General features: G+C 30.7%; 1 protein-coding gene across 5 annotated transcripts in view; it reads right to left on the bottom strand.

Moving 5' to 3' along the window:
* Window positions 1-5,393: 5,393 nt before the first annotated feature.
* da (transcription factor daughterless) overlaps window positions 5,394-17,207 on the bottom strand; it is a 56,467-nt gene continuing 44,653 nt past the window's right edge. For 3 of the 5 annotated variants that reach the window (XM_071187742.2, XM_071187745.2, XM_071187744.2), the window contains 2 exons: window positions 14,319-14,445; window positions 6,571-8,542 (listed from right to left, as the gene is read on the bottom strand). In XM_071187742.2, the coding sequence (XP_071043843.2) occupies window positions 14,359-14,445 (87 nt within the window). In that variant the 3' untranslated portion in view covers window positions 6,571-8,542; window positions 14,319-14,358. Of the gene's footprint in view, window positions 8,543-14,318; window positions 14,446-17,207 lie in introns of all 5 variants that reach the window. The other 2 variants (XM_016068427.4, XM_016068428.4) reach the window with 2 other exon arrangements.

Below are 17,207 nucleotides of genomic sequence, written 5' to 3'. Positions count from 1 at the left end.
TTTGCTATGTCCGAAGCAAAAGAGAATAAATGGACACAATAAGGAGGAAAGGTCACTAGGGCAACTCGTAGCCGTGGAACCAATACCGATTAAAAGAAATTTCATAAGGAATCTACTAAAAATTCTTTTTTTTAGCTAAGGAATTTTTATAAGATTTTCTTTTAATAATTATATTTTCAATCAGCTGAATTCATTATTAATTTTTTTCGAAACTTTAAAATATTTATTTCTTAGTGTATCTTTGTTGCAGGGTGATATGGAATCACTGGAACATATATAATACACTATAATTTTATTGCTCACTGAAATATATTTTAAAATAAGCGTGTACAGTGCGCCAAACGGAATACCCTTAATGACTTTTGATCTAATGATCGGATCTTCACGTTTTAGAGCTCATTCCTAACTATTCGAGAGGGTAGCCTCAAATATGCTAATTTATTAGAATAGACGATATTTTAAGTTATGAAATCAGACACAAAAACGTATTTTCTCTGAATAAGCATACCTTTTTTTTTTCTTCACGAATTTGGATTTCTGACCCCTGAAATATAGGGAGTAGCCGCAATCTGGAAAATATGGTCCCCATAATTTGGTCAGAGGAGCGATCCAAAGTTTGGACCCCTTAATGTTATTTTTACTTTCTTCGTATTTCGCAATATCTCGAGAATTTCTTAAGCGAATCGAAAAAGTTTTGCACACAATTATATAATTCGTTTAACCAAAGATAATTCCATGAAGAAAAAAAATTATAAATATTTATAGTATTTTATAATTTTATTGAATAGCTGTAGAAAACATTTTGAAATGTAAGGTATATAATTTTTTACGTCATTTTAAAGTATGTAATTTTACATGGCAAAATACAAATTGTGAGCGGAATAGATTAAATAATTCCTGAGAAATCGAATTTTAAAGATGTCGTATATTTAAAATTCGATTTCTGAGAGACTGTTAAACCGGTTTCGGTCCAATTTTGCATACTTTAATTTCATTGTAAATTTGCATACTTTAAAATAACGTAAAATATTGCATACCTTACATTTCAAAATGTTTTCGTTTATTACTAAATAAAATAATAACAGATAATAAATATTAAAAAAAAATTATTTTTTGTATGGAATAAATTTTGAAAAAGCGGATTTTGTAATTGTATGCAAAAAATTCTCAATTCGCTCAATAAGTTCTCGAGACATGGTGAAATACACAAAAAGTAAAATTAACATAGAGGGGTCCAAACTTTGGATCGCTCTCCTGATCAAACCAAAACGACCAAATTTTCTAGATTCCGGCTACCCTTTTTATTTTGGGGGTCAGAAATTCGAATTCGTTGAAAGAAAGGTATGTTTATTCAGAGAAAGTACGTCTTTGTGTCTGATTTCGTAACTTAAAATGCAGTCTACACTAATTAATTAACATATTTGAGATCACCCCCTTAAATCATTTAGGATTAGTCTAGAACGTGAAGATCCGATTATTAGATCAAAAGTTATTTAGAGTGGCCAGTTTTTTTTTTTTTTTTTCGTGCTATACATTACTTTTTGTAACATGTTTACAAATTTTAAATTGACCGTCTTTGGTCCAAATGAAGAGCTGTAAACGTGTCACAAATTTTTCGGCTTTGGGCAGCAGCTTTATTACTAATATTTCATCGCATTTCTTGCTCAAGGATTTTCTTAGGGAGGTCTAAGATTTAACACAAACCCTAATTGAAGACAACATGGCCTAATGTGATTTGTAACATCGCTATGTCATCTATGTATAAGAAAATGACAATTCGTTACACAATATTAATACTTATGAAAAATATATTTTGATTTTAAAAGTTAAGAACATAATGACTTTTTACTTTTAAATTTAAGGACATCGATAACACCAGCCTGCAAAAAAAAATTTTTTTTTCTTGTTTGTAAAATTTTAGTTGATTTATATCAGCAATGATGATGTCATTCCAAAATGCAAACTAAATTTTGTGTAACACGTAAGCATTTTTTACCATTGAAGATTAAAAAATTACGAAAATGCTGTATAATGAATACAGTTGCAACTGTAGTTACTATTAACTAAACACAATAATGCTGTTCATTTACAATAATATGATAACTTTTGTGTTTTTCTTGAAGTCAAGAAGCTTCTTTTTCGGGGTTTTCGTTTATGGTCTACATCACTGTCTCTTTTTAAACACCAACAGTAATCGGCCATCATGTTAACATCCCACCGTCCTTGATACCTGCGTTCCATCTCCTTTATATCCTGGTAGAATCCTTCACCTTGTTCGTCACTCATTTTTCCTAAATTGTCTGGGAAGTATTCCAAATGTGAGTGAAGGAAGTGAATTTTAATGCTCATATTGCCCAAAAGATGATAAGTACGTAATAACTCAGTTACAAGTTCTTTGTAATTTTCTTTTCTCTCATTTCCCAAAAAACCTTCTACGACATCTTTAAATGCAACCCAAGCCTGCTTCTCTCTATTTGTCATACATTGTTCAAATTTGGAATCTTTAACTAATTTCTTTGTGTTCCATCAAATACACCTTCTTTAATTTTAGTGCTAGACAATTTTGGGAACTTCGATATAAGATACTCAAAACATTTTCCACCTTTATCCAAAGCTTTCACAAACTGCTTTATGAGTCCCAATTTTATGTGAAGTGGGGGCAATAAAACATTTTGTGGATCTATTAAATATTCATTTAAAATATTCTTCTTACCAGGAATCCATTCCTGACTCTTCGGCCATATCTTTTTTATCCAATGACTTTCTCTATCCCTGCTATCCCATTCACAAATGATGCACGGAAATTAATAAATCCACTTTGTTGCCCGAGAAGCAGACGTATAACCTTTAAGTCACCAAATATTGCCCACTTGTGATCAGTGTATTTTATTTTAATGAGAAGCATCTCCATACTTTCATATACTTCTTTCATGAAAACGGAATGTGCAACTGGAAATGATGCAAGTTTAGATTCGTTAAGCAATAAAACTGCTTTTAGACTCCTCTTTGAGGAATCTATAAATAGTCGCCAATCATTCGAATTATAAGAAATATTATCCTCGAATTCATGTAACAAACCAGGTATGTCAGCACAATAAACCAAGAACTTTTCAGATTTGAAAATGATAAAAATTGCTTTTCTCGATTCCTGTACCAACTAAACGGCATATGTGTCGTTAATAAATTTTTCTCTTTTAACCGAGAGCCTAATAATTCTACATTTTCTTTAGTTAAATCGAAATCACGAATTAAGTCATTTAATTCGGTTTGATTAAATTTTTCAGGTGCTTCATTTTTCACGGTGAAATCGAAGTCTTTTTCATCACTTTCGCTTTTAGATATATTAGCACTATCAAAAGCCTCAGGTCGTGTCGGGACAGGAATATTTTCACAATGTGCGACAGGTCTTATAGCAGACTTTAAATTTGGGTAAACAATGTTTGATTTCGATTGCTTAGTATATCCTGCAATTTTACACAAACAGATATAACAGTCATCCACATTGTTCTGCGGTTCACGCCATATCATAGGTATTCCAAAAGGTAAAGATAAACTCTTACCTAAAGTCCAATTTCTTAACTTTTCTACGCAGGAACGGCAGGTGAAATGCGGCGCCCAATATTTGTCTTGGTCGCCCAGTTTCATTCCGAAGTACCAAAAGTAGGCCTTCTTAACGAAGGAAGTGATCGTATTTCGTTGTTTTTTTAACATACATATATTGCCCACAAATGTAGCAAAATGAATTTGAATCATTCTCACAACATCTCCTGGAACTACTCGCCATATTAGAAACACAATAGAAAGGACACAGTTCAACGATAAAGAAATACAGGAAAATTAAAACATAAACCGTAGAACAACTGCTAACGTGATTGCATTTGTTTTGACGTACAATTTTTTAGAATAAAGATAATACAAGACAGTACTGCCATCTATGTTTTGAATTTAATTTCAATAAAGTAAGAGGTTTTCAGAATTTATTTAAACAGATAAACATACATACTTTATTAATTTATCCTATCCAGATCGCAAAAAATCTGAGTATTTTTACTTATTTAAAAAATTTACTTTTCAAAAAAACTGTACGTCATACGTAAAAACTGATATTATTTTTGAAATAAGCATGCGAAAATACATATAAAAACAGTTATTACTTTTAAAACAAGAAATTTTTGCAGGCTGGTGCAATTTTTATTAATAAATTGATGGGAAAAATTATTGGCTGTGCCTACCTTACGTTATTTGGACATCGATATCTAAAATAGAATAAAACATTTTGTTTTAAAAATATTTCATGAAAATGTGCGTGACGTTGCGTGAATATCCAAAATTAGTGTCTCTGGTTGGAGTATATATATATATATATAATTTAAAAATAGCTTTTGCAATCATTTATACTAATTCACTTAAATAAATCACTTATAGTAGTATAGTAGGGAGTTAGCTAAAATATTGTGTGTATAGATATTGTCGAAGGTTGTCCATGATAGAAGCTTGAAGGAAAGTAGTAGAAGGTCGATATCCTTCGCTGTCCATCGATGTCAGAGTGTCTTCGATTCAATCTTCACTATTTTATAATTATTAACAGCAGGCACTCTTCATAAAAAATAATAAAAATTATTCAAACTCGTTCTGTTTTTACTGTATTTCCATTCATGTTAAACATTTATGACAAATAATACTACAGGTCTTGATAGGTGCTGCATTAAGTGGCAAACCTTTTCAAATATACAAATGCATAATTTGCAACCTTCTATAGTGGCTACAGACAATGTTTGTGAGCTCATGTTATTTTTATTCCTTTTTTATGCCTGCTCAATTAAACTTTTTTTAAGCAACTTGTACTTCAATATTAATCCAATTTGTAAATTGCTGCCAGCATATTGCGGGGGTGCCATCCCCTCTGCAGAGGATCAAAATTGCAATGGCATGTCTTCGGATCATCCTCAGGGATGTTTCCCAGACCGTCGCCAATAGCCCATTGTGCAGCTCTAATGCAACGTAAATGAACAACAACAGCTGCCAGCATATTACTCATGTAATTTTTGTTACATGTAGGAATTATTCCACAAGAGTAAAGTTAGTACAAAAATTTTGGCCTATTGAACAAAAATGCCTTAAAGTCAATGTTTATCATTTCACTTTTATTGCAATAAAATTAGCAATGAGTGTGCTGTTAAACTAGTTTTAGTCGACAGATAAGAAATGCTAGACCCCATCAGTAGGAAAGTTAGAAAAAACCTGTTGCATGTTTATGTATTTACAAAGATAAAACTACTGGGGCATTTAAGAGAGAGTATTGAAGCAAAGAAAAGGAGAACTCCTGTAGGTCAAAGATTTGTTTTAAAAACTGCTAGGAGCATTTGAAATAACTAAAAATTATAAATGATTAATTGAACAAAGAATAAAAAACTAATTTTATTTCATCATACACACTAATGAATTGAAAAACAATATTAAGAAAGATGGCACCATTTAATATCCAGACTTCTCTTAAAGAGAAGTTAAGTGCAAGCAGTGTTGACACACTACTTGGAATTATACAGTGTGCGACATTTTGAGAAGTTCCACCACCCTGCTGCTTTGAGTAGTCAACATTACTACAACAGTCAATATAGAAGCCCAGCAGAAACAATACAGCTTCTAACAATGATGATGAAGATGATCGTAGAAAAATATGATGAACAGTATGTATAAAGTGCCAGAATTTCTCTTTCTTTCATATTAAATCTATTTGTACATCAGATCTGATATTTTTACATTATGTCAGCAATATTTTTTAAAATTAAATAAATTTTAACACCAGTAGTATGCAGTTATTTATGAATGGCTTTTGTACTCAAAGGAACTTTCATCAATGTAATCATGGAATTAAAATATTCCATACCCTAAGAAAATGCGAAATATTTGTATTTTATGAGTACTAATGTACAAATATGTATTTGAAAGATAAAAATAGACTCATTTTTTTTCATCAAATAAATAAAATAGTTTTACAAAACAATAGTATGATAAGTATGAAAAATAGTAAATGGCAATATCAATCAAACATATTACAAAGAAAAAAAAATGCATAAGACTCGAACATTATAGTACAGAACATATTCAAATTGGAAACAAGCAACTTAGAAAATTGACAAATATGTTGCCAATTTTCTGCTGATAAATACATAATTTAATTATCTATACATTAAATATATACATTATTTATTTCAATCAAATACAGATTGTTAAGTCAACCATTGAATATAATTTTCTGTACGATAAATTTTAAAATCAATAAAAATAATTTATTAGAAATCTCAAGATAAAATTCATTTCTCAAGGCGATATTTCATATTAAACATGCTTCACCAAATAAAGAATAGATGTAAATAAATTTTTATACTAAAAAAATATATATAAATAAAAATAAATACTAATTTTAAATGCTTATTTTTAAAAATCATTCCGGGTTTTTTTTTTTTCAATAAAAGGAATTAATTAAAATGTCTTTCATTGGACAGTTTGAGTAGTTCTCCAGAAGTATTTACACATTTGTGTATAACTGGAAAGCTGCAAGTTAAATCACAATATTTATATAAAACAACTGTACATGGAATCTCTCACTGTCTATGTAAGTAAAACAAACTAAAGCTGCAAGAAGCCAATAGCTACTGCATTTTAGTTAATAAGTAAGCTATCAAAGGCAATTTAATTCTTTTCTTTGGCAAGTAAGTACTATCTAAGCTGAAGATCTGTATTTTCCCACTTCATGCCCCCACAGCATAATAAACCCACTTACACAATAATAAAAATACTTAAAAGTATGCAAATAGCTACCACATAAATTTAAATAAGTCAGAAACAGAAAGAATTTGTCTCTTCACAAAAACATAACAAAAGTATTTTGGCCACTTACTGGATATGCATATACATATTAGGTAGGCGATAAAATTTTTTTCTGGAATGAAAATACGCAATAGAAAAGTTTCAGAAAATTATATTAAATTAAAAACCCAGTCTCTATGTAAAAATTTCATGGAGCACCTCACTAATGAAAACATATTGAATAGATTGTCAAAAATAAAATTAAATTTAGTGAAGAAGCAAAACACAAAATGGTGCATAGTTGCATCACCTTATTATAAATAAATTTAATGCCAAAATAATTTTTTAATATTTTAAGTAACATAAAATGTTTAAGAAAGTTATTAAACAAGCAAGCCTTCAAAATAAATGACAGAATTTTATAATTAATTTTAGATAATACTAGAATGTGCTTCCAGGCTAGTAATCTAGGCTGTAGATCAGGGTATAGCAGAAAAATTTCACTTTAAACCTGGTAGTAAGTTAAAGGAAGATGCCAGAAAAAAACTTTTTCACCAATATAATATGTATCTATATATAAAGGTTGCCCAAATAAAAACAAGACAAGTCTGATGGCCTCAGAAATAAAGCACGATTCATGATTCAAAGGATGGTAAGTGAAATGCACTGTGTATAACTGATTAATCAGTTCATATTAGAGCCTTTTAAAATAAGGTAAAGTCATGCTAAGAGGGATGTAACCAGAACAAAGCAAAAGAGTACAATTTTTAATGACAGATGGTGATTGCACTAATTCTTTACTAAAAGAATATGCTGTACAGGTGTCACTAATGTAATCTTTTGATTAGCATTTAATGACTTCCTTAACAACAATAAAATCATTGGAGAACATGGTGTTACTTTGCTGAGTCTTGGCAGGTCTGACATTGTATGCCATTCACAAAAGATTTTATACCAGTTGTTCATAGATGTTTGCCATAAATAACTATTTGACAATAAATATCCATATTATGCAAAATGCTGACCTATTGCCCCGAAAAATGATAATATTATGCGCTGTTCTTTCTGGGTACATCTATCTCAGCATAACTTTGCGCTCACTGTATACGGTCTCATTGAAACTGGTTAATCAGTGGCTGCAACCTGTGGCACTACTTTTATTTTAAGTTAGAACTCTGAAAGTGGCAATGCAATCAGTAATTCTGATGTTATCATACATGTCATTTTATTTAGGCAACTCTTATATAAATATATACACACACATATATTTACATACATATATATACATATATATGTATAGATGCTACATAAATATACATACATATATATGTATACACACATACATACATATATATCTATACGACTTTTTCTAACATGGGCAAGCTCACAAAACATAAATGTAATAATGATAAACATAGATGCAACAACACAAAATGTTGTGAAATATTTCACTGTAAATACTTATAACAATTCCAAAGACACAAGATGATAACTAATAAAAAAAACTAACGAGCATTTACAACTAATGATAAAAACCAATGGCATCTTCATGTACATAAATGACATCTATATTAAAGATATGGGCAACATTTTATTTTCATAAAGTTAATATGATTATCTTCCTCAGAGAATACACAAAGGAGGCCTGTGGAAGAGAAAATTGGCATCTTCAAAAGAGGAAATAATGGCTGGACTTAGTTTCACATAAAAATCTGACCAGGAAGAGTGATCCCTAAACAAAAATATTTTTTAATGTTAAAGCAGAGTAAAATAGAAATAAGGAAAATAAATACAGCCGAAAGTCCCATATCCAAAATTGCCAGGATTTAAGACAAAGACCAAAAACTTAACTTTTCCAGATAATCGGTCGTTAAGATCAACATCAAAACATGCATTATTCAATAATAAAAAAAACAGATGATAATTAATCTCAATTTTATGCTACAAATTAGTTTTACAGGTTAGATGACCGTTAATTAACTAAAGAATGTTTAGTATAATTATATATACAGAGATGAGTTTGGTAAAAAAAAAACGAAAAATAGAAATCCAAAAACATTATATGTAAAACAAATTTTAAATAATAGAAACAATTCCTGAAATTTCAGCAAGAAGTGTAAGAAGCATATATCTGTAGAACATTATCAATATAAAAATAATAAAAATGTCAAATTAAGAACAATGGTGAATTTTTAAAATTTTTAAAAATTTTTGTGTATATTCTGATCTTGATGCGCGATTTTTAAATCGCGTGAATACGAGTTCCAATGGCAGATTTTTTAAATTGTTTGAAAACTAATTGATGTATCATTTCAAATTGCGTGAATACGTATGATCTGTAATCTTCTGTCGTGGGAATACAAATTGTGATGTAAAAATTTAAATCGCATGAATAAATATTTGATCACAATGTGACTTTCAGATCCAGCAAATGCAATTTTGAATCGCGTTTACATAGGTACGAAAATGCGTAAAAAACTAATTTTTTTTCCTTCATAAGTTCGAACAAAAAGTGAACTTTTCTTAGAAAAAAAGGATTCTTTTATTATTATTAAATTCAAAAATAAAAGGGCAGAATTCCACCAAAAAGCAGGAAAAACTCAACCTTGTAATAATACAGGTATAGGACAAAATAATAGGAACACCTGTGAAAGAATGGAGTTGTTTTCGACCGTCCAATAAGCGGCGGGCACGTGTCGCAAGAATGTGCCACCTAGTGGTGATGAGAGGCAAGGTACCTGTCTAGCATTTGGCAGTGTGAGATTTGCATGAGAAAAATCTGTTTCTAGCAAAACGAGATTATGACCGACCTCTCTGACCTTAAAAGAGGCACGATAATCGGAGCGCCTGGCTGGAGCATCCGTGTCCAGAACAGCGAACCTTGTAGGTGTTTCAAGGACCACTGTATCAAGGATTCTGTCGGCATACACAAAGTTGGGTAAGGTGTCTTCAGCGAGGCACAACAGCGGCAGGAAGAAGCAAGACTACACTGCCGGTGATAACATCCGAGATGAATACCCACCTTCAGAACCTTGTATCCATGAAAACTATTCAACAGGAGTTGCATGCTGCTAACATTCATGGCAGAGTAGCTATTCCAAAACGGTTAGTTTCAGCGCGGAATGCTTTGAAGAGACTACAGTGGTGCCAAGACCACCTAAAATGGACACAACTGCAATGGGAACATGTCATCTGGTCTGATGAATCCTCTTTTACACTATTCCAGACCACCGGACGTGTGTTTGTGTGGCGAAAGCCGGCAGAAGCATTTCATGTTGACTGCCTGGTTCCAACTGTGAAACATGGAGGTGGTTCTATGATGGTGTGGGGTGCTATATCTGCCCGTGGTTCGGGGCCTCTCGTTGTCATGAGGGAGGTGGTCAAAGGGGACCATTACCGAAGCATTCTTGCAGATCATCTTCACCCTATGCTTCATACTCTCTTTCCGGGAGAACATCCTGTGTTCCAAGATGACAACGCCCCTGTTCACACATCTCACTGTGTTCAAACATGGTTAAATGAGCATAATGATGAAGCGGACCATCTAACGTGGTGTCCTCAGTCCCCTGATCTCAATATCATTGAGCCTTTGTGGGGTTTTTTGGAGAAAAAAGTACGTGCTCAGTTTCCTCCTCCACGCACACTCTCTGAACTCGAGACAGCCCTGCAAGAGGAATGGCTTAAAATTCCAATGAACTCTGTTCAAGACCTTTATTTGTCAATCCCACGTCGAATGCAAGCTGTCATTCAGGCCAAAGGTGGCCCAACTCCTTATTAATAAAATATTTTCATTTTTTCACAGGTGTTCCTATTATTTTGTCCTATACCTGTATATATATATATATATATATGTATATATGTATATATGTATATATATATATATATATATATATATATATATATATATATATATAAAATAGGAAAAAAATTAGCAAACGATATTTATAATTTCCTCTTTCCTAAATAAAAATTGTTTTTTTCCCATTCAATGTTAAGAATTAGAAGAGCAGATAATCAAATAAAAAAAAAACATTAAAAAACAAGCCTCGGATTCCAACAATAAATTAATCTGACATAATAAAAAAAAGTTAAATAAAACAGAGAACAGAATTAAGTAGATCTTTTTTAATGAAACAGGGTTCATGCTCTACTTTAGAAATAAAATTCAAGTACTTTTCAAGGACTTTTTAAGATTTATTATAAAATTCTCAAGGACTTATATTTTAGTAAAGATGGACTAAAATGTTACATTTTAAACTAAAATGTTTTAACGATAATAGTTAGTTGACAGTCGATAATAGCAGTACTGAAAAATAAGACTTCCATTGCTCTCTTGATTTCAGAAAGTGATCTAAGTATAAAAAAAAGCAAGGGTAATTGGCATCAAGTCAAGAATAAAATTCATGATTCACTAAAACGTCAAATTTGAATTTTGCACAAGGCCTATTTTAAGCTAGGTATACAACCTCTGAATAAGCAAAAATTCGGGCAGGACGGGGGATATATAATATAATACTGTGATATCAATTAGATATTTAAAAACTCTGCCGGGAGATTTTTATTTAATATTTAAAGTGGCAGAAGCATTTAGACAGTTAAATTAAAATTGTTCTTAAATATAATTTTGAAATTTTCTATTAAAGAAAATTAATCAATTATTGGATGTTGCGGCTTAATTATCATTTTAAATTTATTACGGGTCAACCATTTTAAATTGAATCAGTTGCCAACTTTCACCTCAATATCTTCTGATAGATTCTTACTAACAATTTTGGTCACTTTGACTGTTTTAATTAACCACACATACTTGAATTAATTTTTTTTCAGTAGCATCGATCATACGCACTTGACATGGTCACATGAACACGAATCGTAACGAGTAGTTTTTAAATAGAGTATAAATACGAAAACCAATGTTTGATATTACAACATCGATGTTTGATATTGCAACATCGATGTTTGATATTGCAAAATGCGTGAATACGAATAGCGACATTGGATTTTAAACTTGCGGAAAAACTAATCGCGATATTGGGTTTAAAAACGCTTAAGTACAAATCGCAATATTAGATTTTTAAATTGCTTTAATGGGAATTGAAAGTACAATTTTTGAATCACGCGAAAACGAATTGCAACACATAGCTTTTAAATCAGTTTAATATGAAGAACAATGATTGATATTAAAATTGCCTGAATAAGAATCGAAATTTTGTCAGAATCTGGCACAGTTCCCAATATTTAAAATTCCTAAAATCAGCCAAACATGCATAAAATCTTAAAATCAAACAGTACGTGTCATCATCTGAAAGGCGGGAAAGTCATTCTCTCACACTTACGTGCGTCAAAAAGTTAAACACAGAAATGCAGGAAATAGGGCTGTTTTCCTGAGTTTTCGATACTTTTCCAGGTCATTTTGAATTTTTCAAGGATTTAATATCATTTTCAAGTACTTTTCAAGGCCGCGGGAACCCTGATGAAAACATTTATAATTTAAAGGGAAACAAAGCTTGATTAATATTCTTTTTTCAAACACAATTAATATTCAGAATCATTCATTCTGCTCATCAGACTTAGATAAAATGAAAAATTTTCTGGGAACACAAATTAAAAATCTCAATTAAGAAAACTTTCTGCGCACAATGCCTTGCAACTAGTTTCAACCCTTTGTCGCCATATCAGTTTAGCAAAATTGGTTTGTAAATAAAAGATTTTTTAAAAAAATGTTTCATTTTTATAGAACTCTATATTGATTCATACCACACAAATGAGTTTGGTAAAAAACCAAAAAAGCTGTAAATAGAAATCGAAATATGCCAAATGCCTAAAACACTTTATAAATAATTAAAAAATACCTGAAATTTGAGCAAAGAAATAAGTATGTAGGAAACATTTATCCATGTTAAAAAAAAATATTGATGAAAGATTTTATTTCTTTATTTAAATCTCGCCATTTAATTTTAAAATTGCATTAATGCGAATCTCAATGTTTAGTTTTAAAATCGTGTTAATTTGAATCTCGATGTTTGGTTTTAAAATCATATGAATACAAATGTAGTTTCATTTTAAAATCGTGTGACGAATCATAATAGTGGCTGGCTTTTAAATAGCAAAAATACGAATCACGATATTTGATATAAAATTGCAAAAATACGAAAAACTATCTTATGCAATGAATCGCGATATGCAATTTTAAAACATGCTAAAGTAATTTTAAATCACATTTGCATTAGTAGGAAAGAGAGTAAAACCAAATTCTTTTTCTTCAGGAATTCGAAAAGACAAAGATTCTTTGAAGAGGCAGATTATTTTTTCGATTTTAGTTATGGTAAAAAGAAATTTCGTGACGGTGACAAATTTTCTGTTCAACTCATTTGGCACATTTTCAATTGGTGACAAATTGGTGATCATGTATATTGTACGAGTTTGCTGGTCACCAAAGTTTGTTCTCCTACAACAGTTCCTCTTTTCAACAATTCGATAGTGAATATATAGCTAATGGAAAAACAGCAAGAAAATAAAATCTTTATAACTAATAGATTTTTAAACAGATGCAAGGATAAATATATATACATATAAATTTATGAAAAAGAAAAAGAGATTTGTTACTTTTGATTCTTAAATATTGTGCAGAAAATAGACATTTGCTGTAAGTGGACATCTGGATATAGGACTTCGTATTGTAGTAAAATAAATTATCATGTGATAGATTTCTCAGTATGTACCAAATTGCTAATAGTTATCTTCAAGTTACACTAATTCAAGAACCAGTTGTGGCCATATAGCTTCAAGTACTTGGTTTATAAGGATAGTGTTTTGGCTCAAAAGCTAAATTTATGTATAAAATCCAATGCAGCAATATCTACTAACTTTTTGACCACAGGATTGTGTTTTGGCTTGAAAGCTAAATTTATGTATAAAAACCAATGCAGCAATATCTACTTACTTTTTGACCAAAGTCAATTTTTCTCTTAATTTAAGTTTTTTCACATGGCCATTTTGAGTTACATTTAACTGTTTGAAAGTTAAAATTGTAACTGAATATGTAAATTTCTAGACACTGACTCAAAAGGGCTTTTTTGCCAACTGTCAGTGTATCTTTCATGTCAGAGTATTTTTTTTCTCAGTGATATTTCTACATATGAGTATCATTTATGAATTAAGTTTTATATATCAATGGATTTGATACTTAAATTCAAAGAGCTTAAAAATTATAAGGAGATAACAGTGTAGCAACAAGGCAAACATAGATCATAAATGAAAAGCACATTTAAAACTAACTGCATCTAGGAAATATTTAACTATTAACTATCATAATAATTTGCTTCTTAATCCTAATTAATTGGAACAGTTAAAAATTAAAGTAACTTTTTCAAAAAATATTCCAAAAAAGTATGTTTTAAAGTAAAAACACATTGTCAGTTTTATTATTTATTATTTTTTTTATTTTACTTATTTATTCATTTTTTGCTTCGAGTAAAGCAAAGCATTTCTAGCAAAAAAATATTTACTTATGTTTAGGTTTCCTTATCCTCCATAGGTTGAAGGTCTTTAAGGCAAAAGAGGTGGGTCAATGTCATGTCCGTCAGCAAATGTTGTTGTACACTGACTTGATAATGTCATAGGAGCAAGAATTCCCTAATGATCAAGAAAAGTTTGTTAGCAATAGTAAAAATAAAATAAAAAATTTTACTCTGAATTCTTCTAAAAATTAATTTCTACATGTGAGAGTTGTAAACTCTATTAGCTGCAGACCATAAAGTTTTCAGTTTTTTTCATGTGGGAATCCTAAATTTAGTTTCCGATTAAATCTTGATTAAAAAAATATTTTTAGTATCAAGACGCAAAGTTTAGAAAGAAACTTTTTGTACAAATATGCTTAAGTAGCAAATCAGCATAGAAATTTTACTAACAAAATATTTTCTATAGTGTACAGATAAAATTGTCAGACTGAGTGTTCTGTTACAATGTTTTCATAAGCCTGTTTTGATGCAGACAAATAAGTGAATAAATATCATCTCCATGAATACCTCAAATTAGTAAAATTCTTTTAAAATAAAACCAGAGCTTTCTAGGATGCCTCCACATTATTCAAAAAGTTTTTGATAGAACCCTGTTAAAGACTAAGTTTTCTTTGAACATATATTGCTCTCTGACCATTTAGATGTCTCAAAATAAGAGACTCTATATATTTAATTTTCAATTCTGTTGGTCCCTTAGAATATTAGCCTTAATGCATTTACATCTCAATACATGAGACAGAAATTTTTTTTAAAAAAAGACAAAATAAATAAGGAAATATTCTTTGCTATCCAAGTGATGAAAGGATTAACTTTTTTTTTCTTTATATGTTTGAAAAATGCCACTTAACAGACATGCTGTAGTTTCAGTTTATCATGCAGAACCATTTTCAGTATTGAAACAAAGAGGGATTCTGAGAAAAATTATGGTCTTTGTAAATAGAGTAAGCATTTCAATGACAGGTAAATTGCCCACTCTGTTCACTTTACTCCCTCTGTTACTATGGTGTCTGCAAATCTTGCTTTTTCCCCCACGCAAGAGCATTTCAATAAGTTGGAATAGGAAACAAGAAGTTGATACACTGGGTACTGCTTAAAATCTTTGCTTGAAGCTACTACTTCTATGTTACGGAAATATACTTACATCATGATGTTAAATAAAAGCCTTATAAATATTTTAACATAATTATTTTGTGGTTAAAAAGAATTTATTTAAAATGGCACTTTGTTCAGATGATACCAACTCTTTTTAAGTAGCTGTAGACATAGTAGATAAACATCTTTGATTGTCTCCTGACATCAGGGCTATTCATGGAAGCGGAGCTTAAAATATAGACAATTTAGCACCATTTTGAGAAAACAAATTAACTTAAAACCGAGATTTTTATTCACAAGGAGTACGAGTTATAACAAGGAAAAAGAAGAGGGTTGACTTATAACATAGCTGCCAACCTTAGGAATCAAAAATTAGGAACACTATATGCGACAAAATTATAAGCACCAATTACGAGAGTAAGACAAAAATTTAATTATCAGAGGTCTGTGTAGAAGAAATTTGGGTCCGGTAAAAGACCCTTCACAAAATATCTTTTCATAAAAACGGACCCTTCACAAAATGATTTTTCTCTTAATCGAACCCTTCACAAATTTATCTTCATTATTGTTTTGTTAATCGAATAAACCCTTCCCAGGGGGGGGGGAAACAAGAAAAATGGATATAAACAAATTAAGTTTTATCTTTGGCAGAAGCTTCTTCCATTATTTGTACGATATGAATATTCTGCTTTCAGCAGTATAGGCTAAATACCAAATATTTACACATTGCATCTCTAATTTAGAAGCAGCAATTGCTGTTTTTTACAGTGGTGAGCACAATCTCTTATCTCTTTACAATTTAAAAACTCCTTGAAAACGTTTTTGCTATAACCGGACCTATTTGCTCAAATTCATAAAAGCAGGACCCTGGTTGAAAGAATGTGACTTAACGTTTATTTTATATTCAAAAATTACGAGTAATTTTTTCACAAAATGTCTGAACAGACCCCTGACTATCAAATAATAACATTAATAGACATATATTTAAATACCTTATGTAAATTAGTAAAAAAAATTATAAACACCATCTTTCGTGGGAAATCTATATTAATATTATATAATTAGGAATACCGGTTTAATAGTTAAAAAAAACATTACCTATTAATATAATTATTCTTTTCCAATGTAGCGTAACTACCACTATGAATATTAAACATCAATTCACTGGTATAAAAGACATGCTAACTTGATTCAATCACGAGGTACCTTTTGATAGATGAAGGTTGGCATGGTCGATAACTCCGCCCCCCACACTGGTGACCTCCGGACGTGATTTGAACATGCAGTAACGCCCACTTCGAAAAATAACTTGACGCCTACTTTGATGAGTAGTCCACATTGAACAGTAGTTGACTTGCTACTTGTGACTGCAAAATGCAACAACGAACACTATGACATGATGTTAATACACCTCTCACATTCGGCACTCAATAGAGCTCTCCCGGTCTTTCACAAGTACAGCAACTAGTGTTATCAATTCATCAAATTCTATCCCTGATAAAATTCTGGTGGGGGAGTATTGTAGCGTAACTACCACTATGAATATTATACATTAATTCACTGGTGTAAAAGACGTGCTAACTTGATTCAATCACGAGGTACCTTTAGATAGATGAAGGTTGACACGGTCGATAACTCTGCCCCCCATACCAAATTATAAAACACAGGTAAATATTTAACTACATCATAAACAAATATTTCTGATGCAAATTTTTAAATACCACAATACAGTTTTTTAAAAATAATAGTTAATTAAGATTCAATTTAGTGAAACAGGGTTCCTAC

This window comes from Parasteatoda tepidariorum, chromosome 11, assembly GCF_982258835.1.
Source record: "Parasteatoda tepidariorum strain Cologne lab strain chromosome 11, Ptep-v5.0, whole genome shotgun sequence".
In the NCBI taxonomy this organism is placed as follows: domain Eukaryota; kingdom Metazoa; phylum Arthropoda; class Arachnida; order Araneae; family Theridiidae; genus Parasteatoda; species Parasteatoda tepidariorum.
Note: the sequence above shows the minus strand (reverse complement) of the source record. Positions and strands in the feature narration are given on the sequence as shown.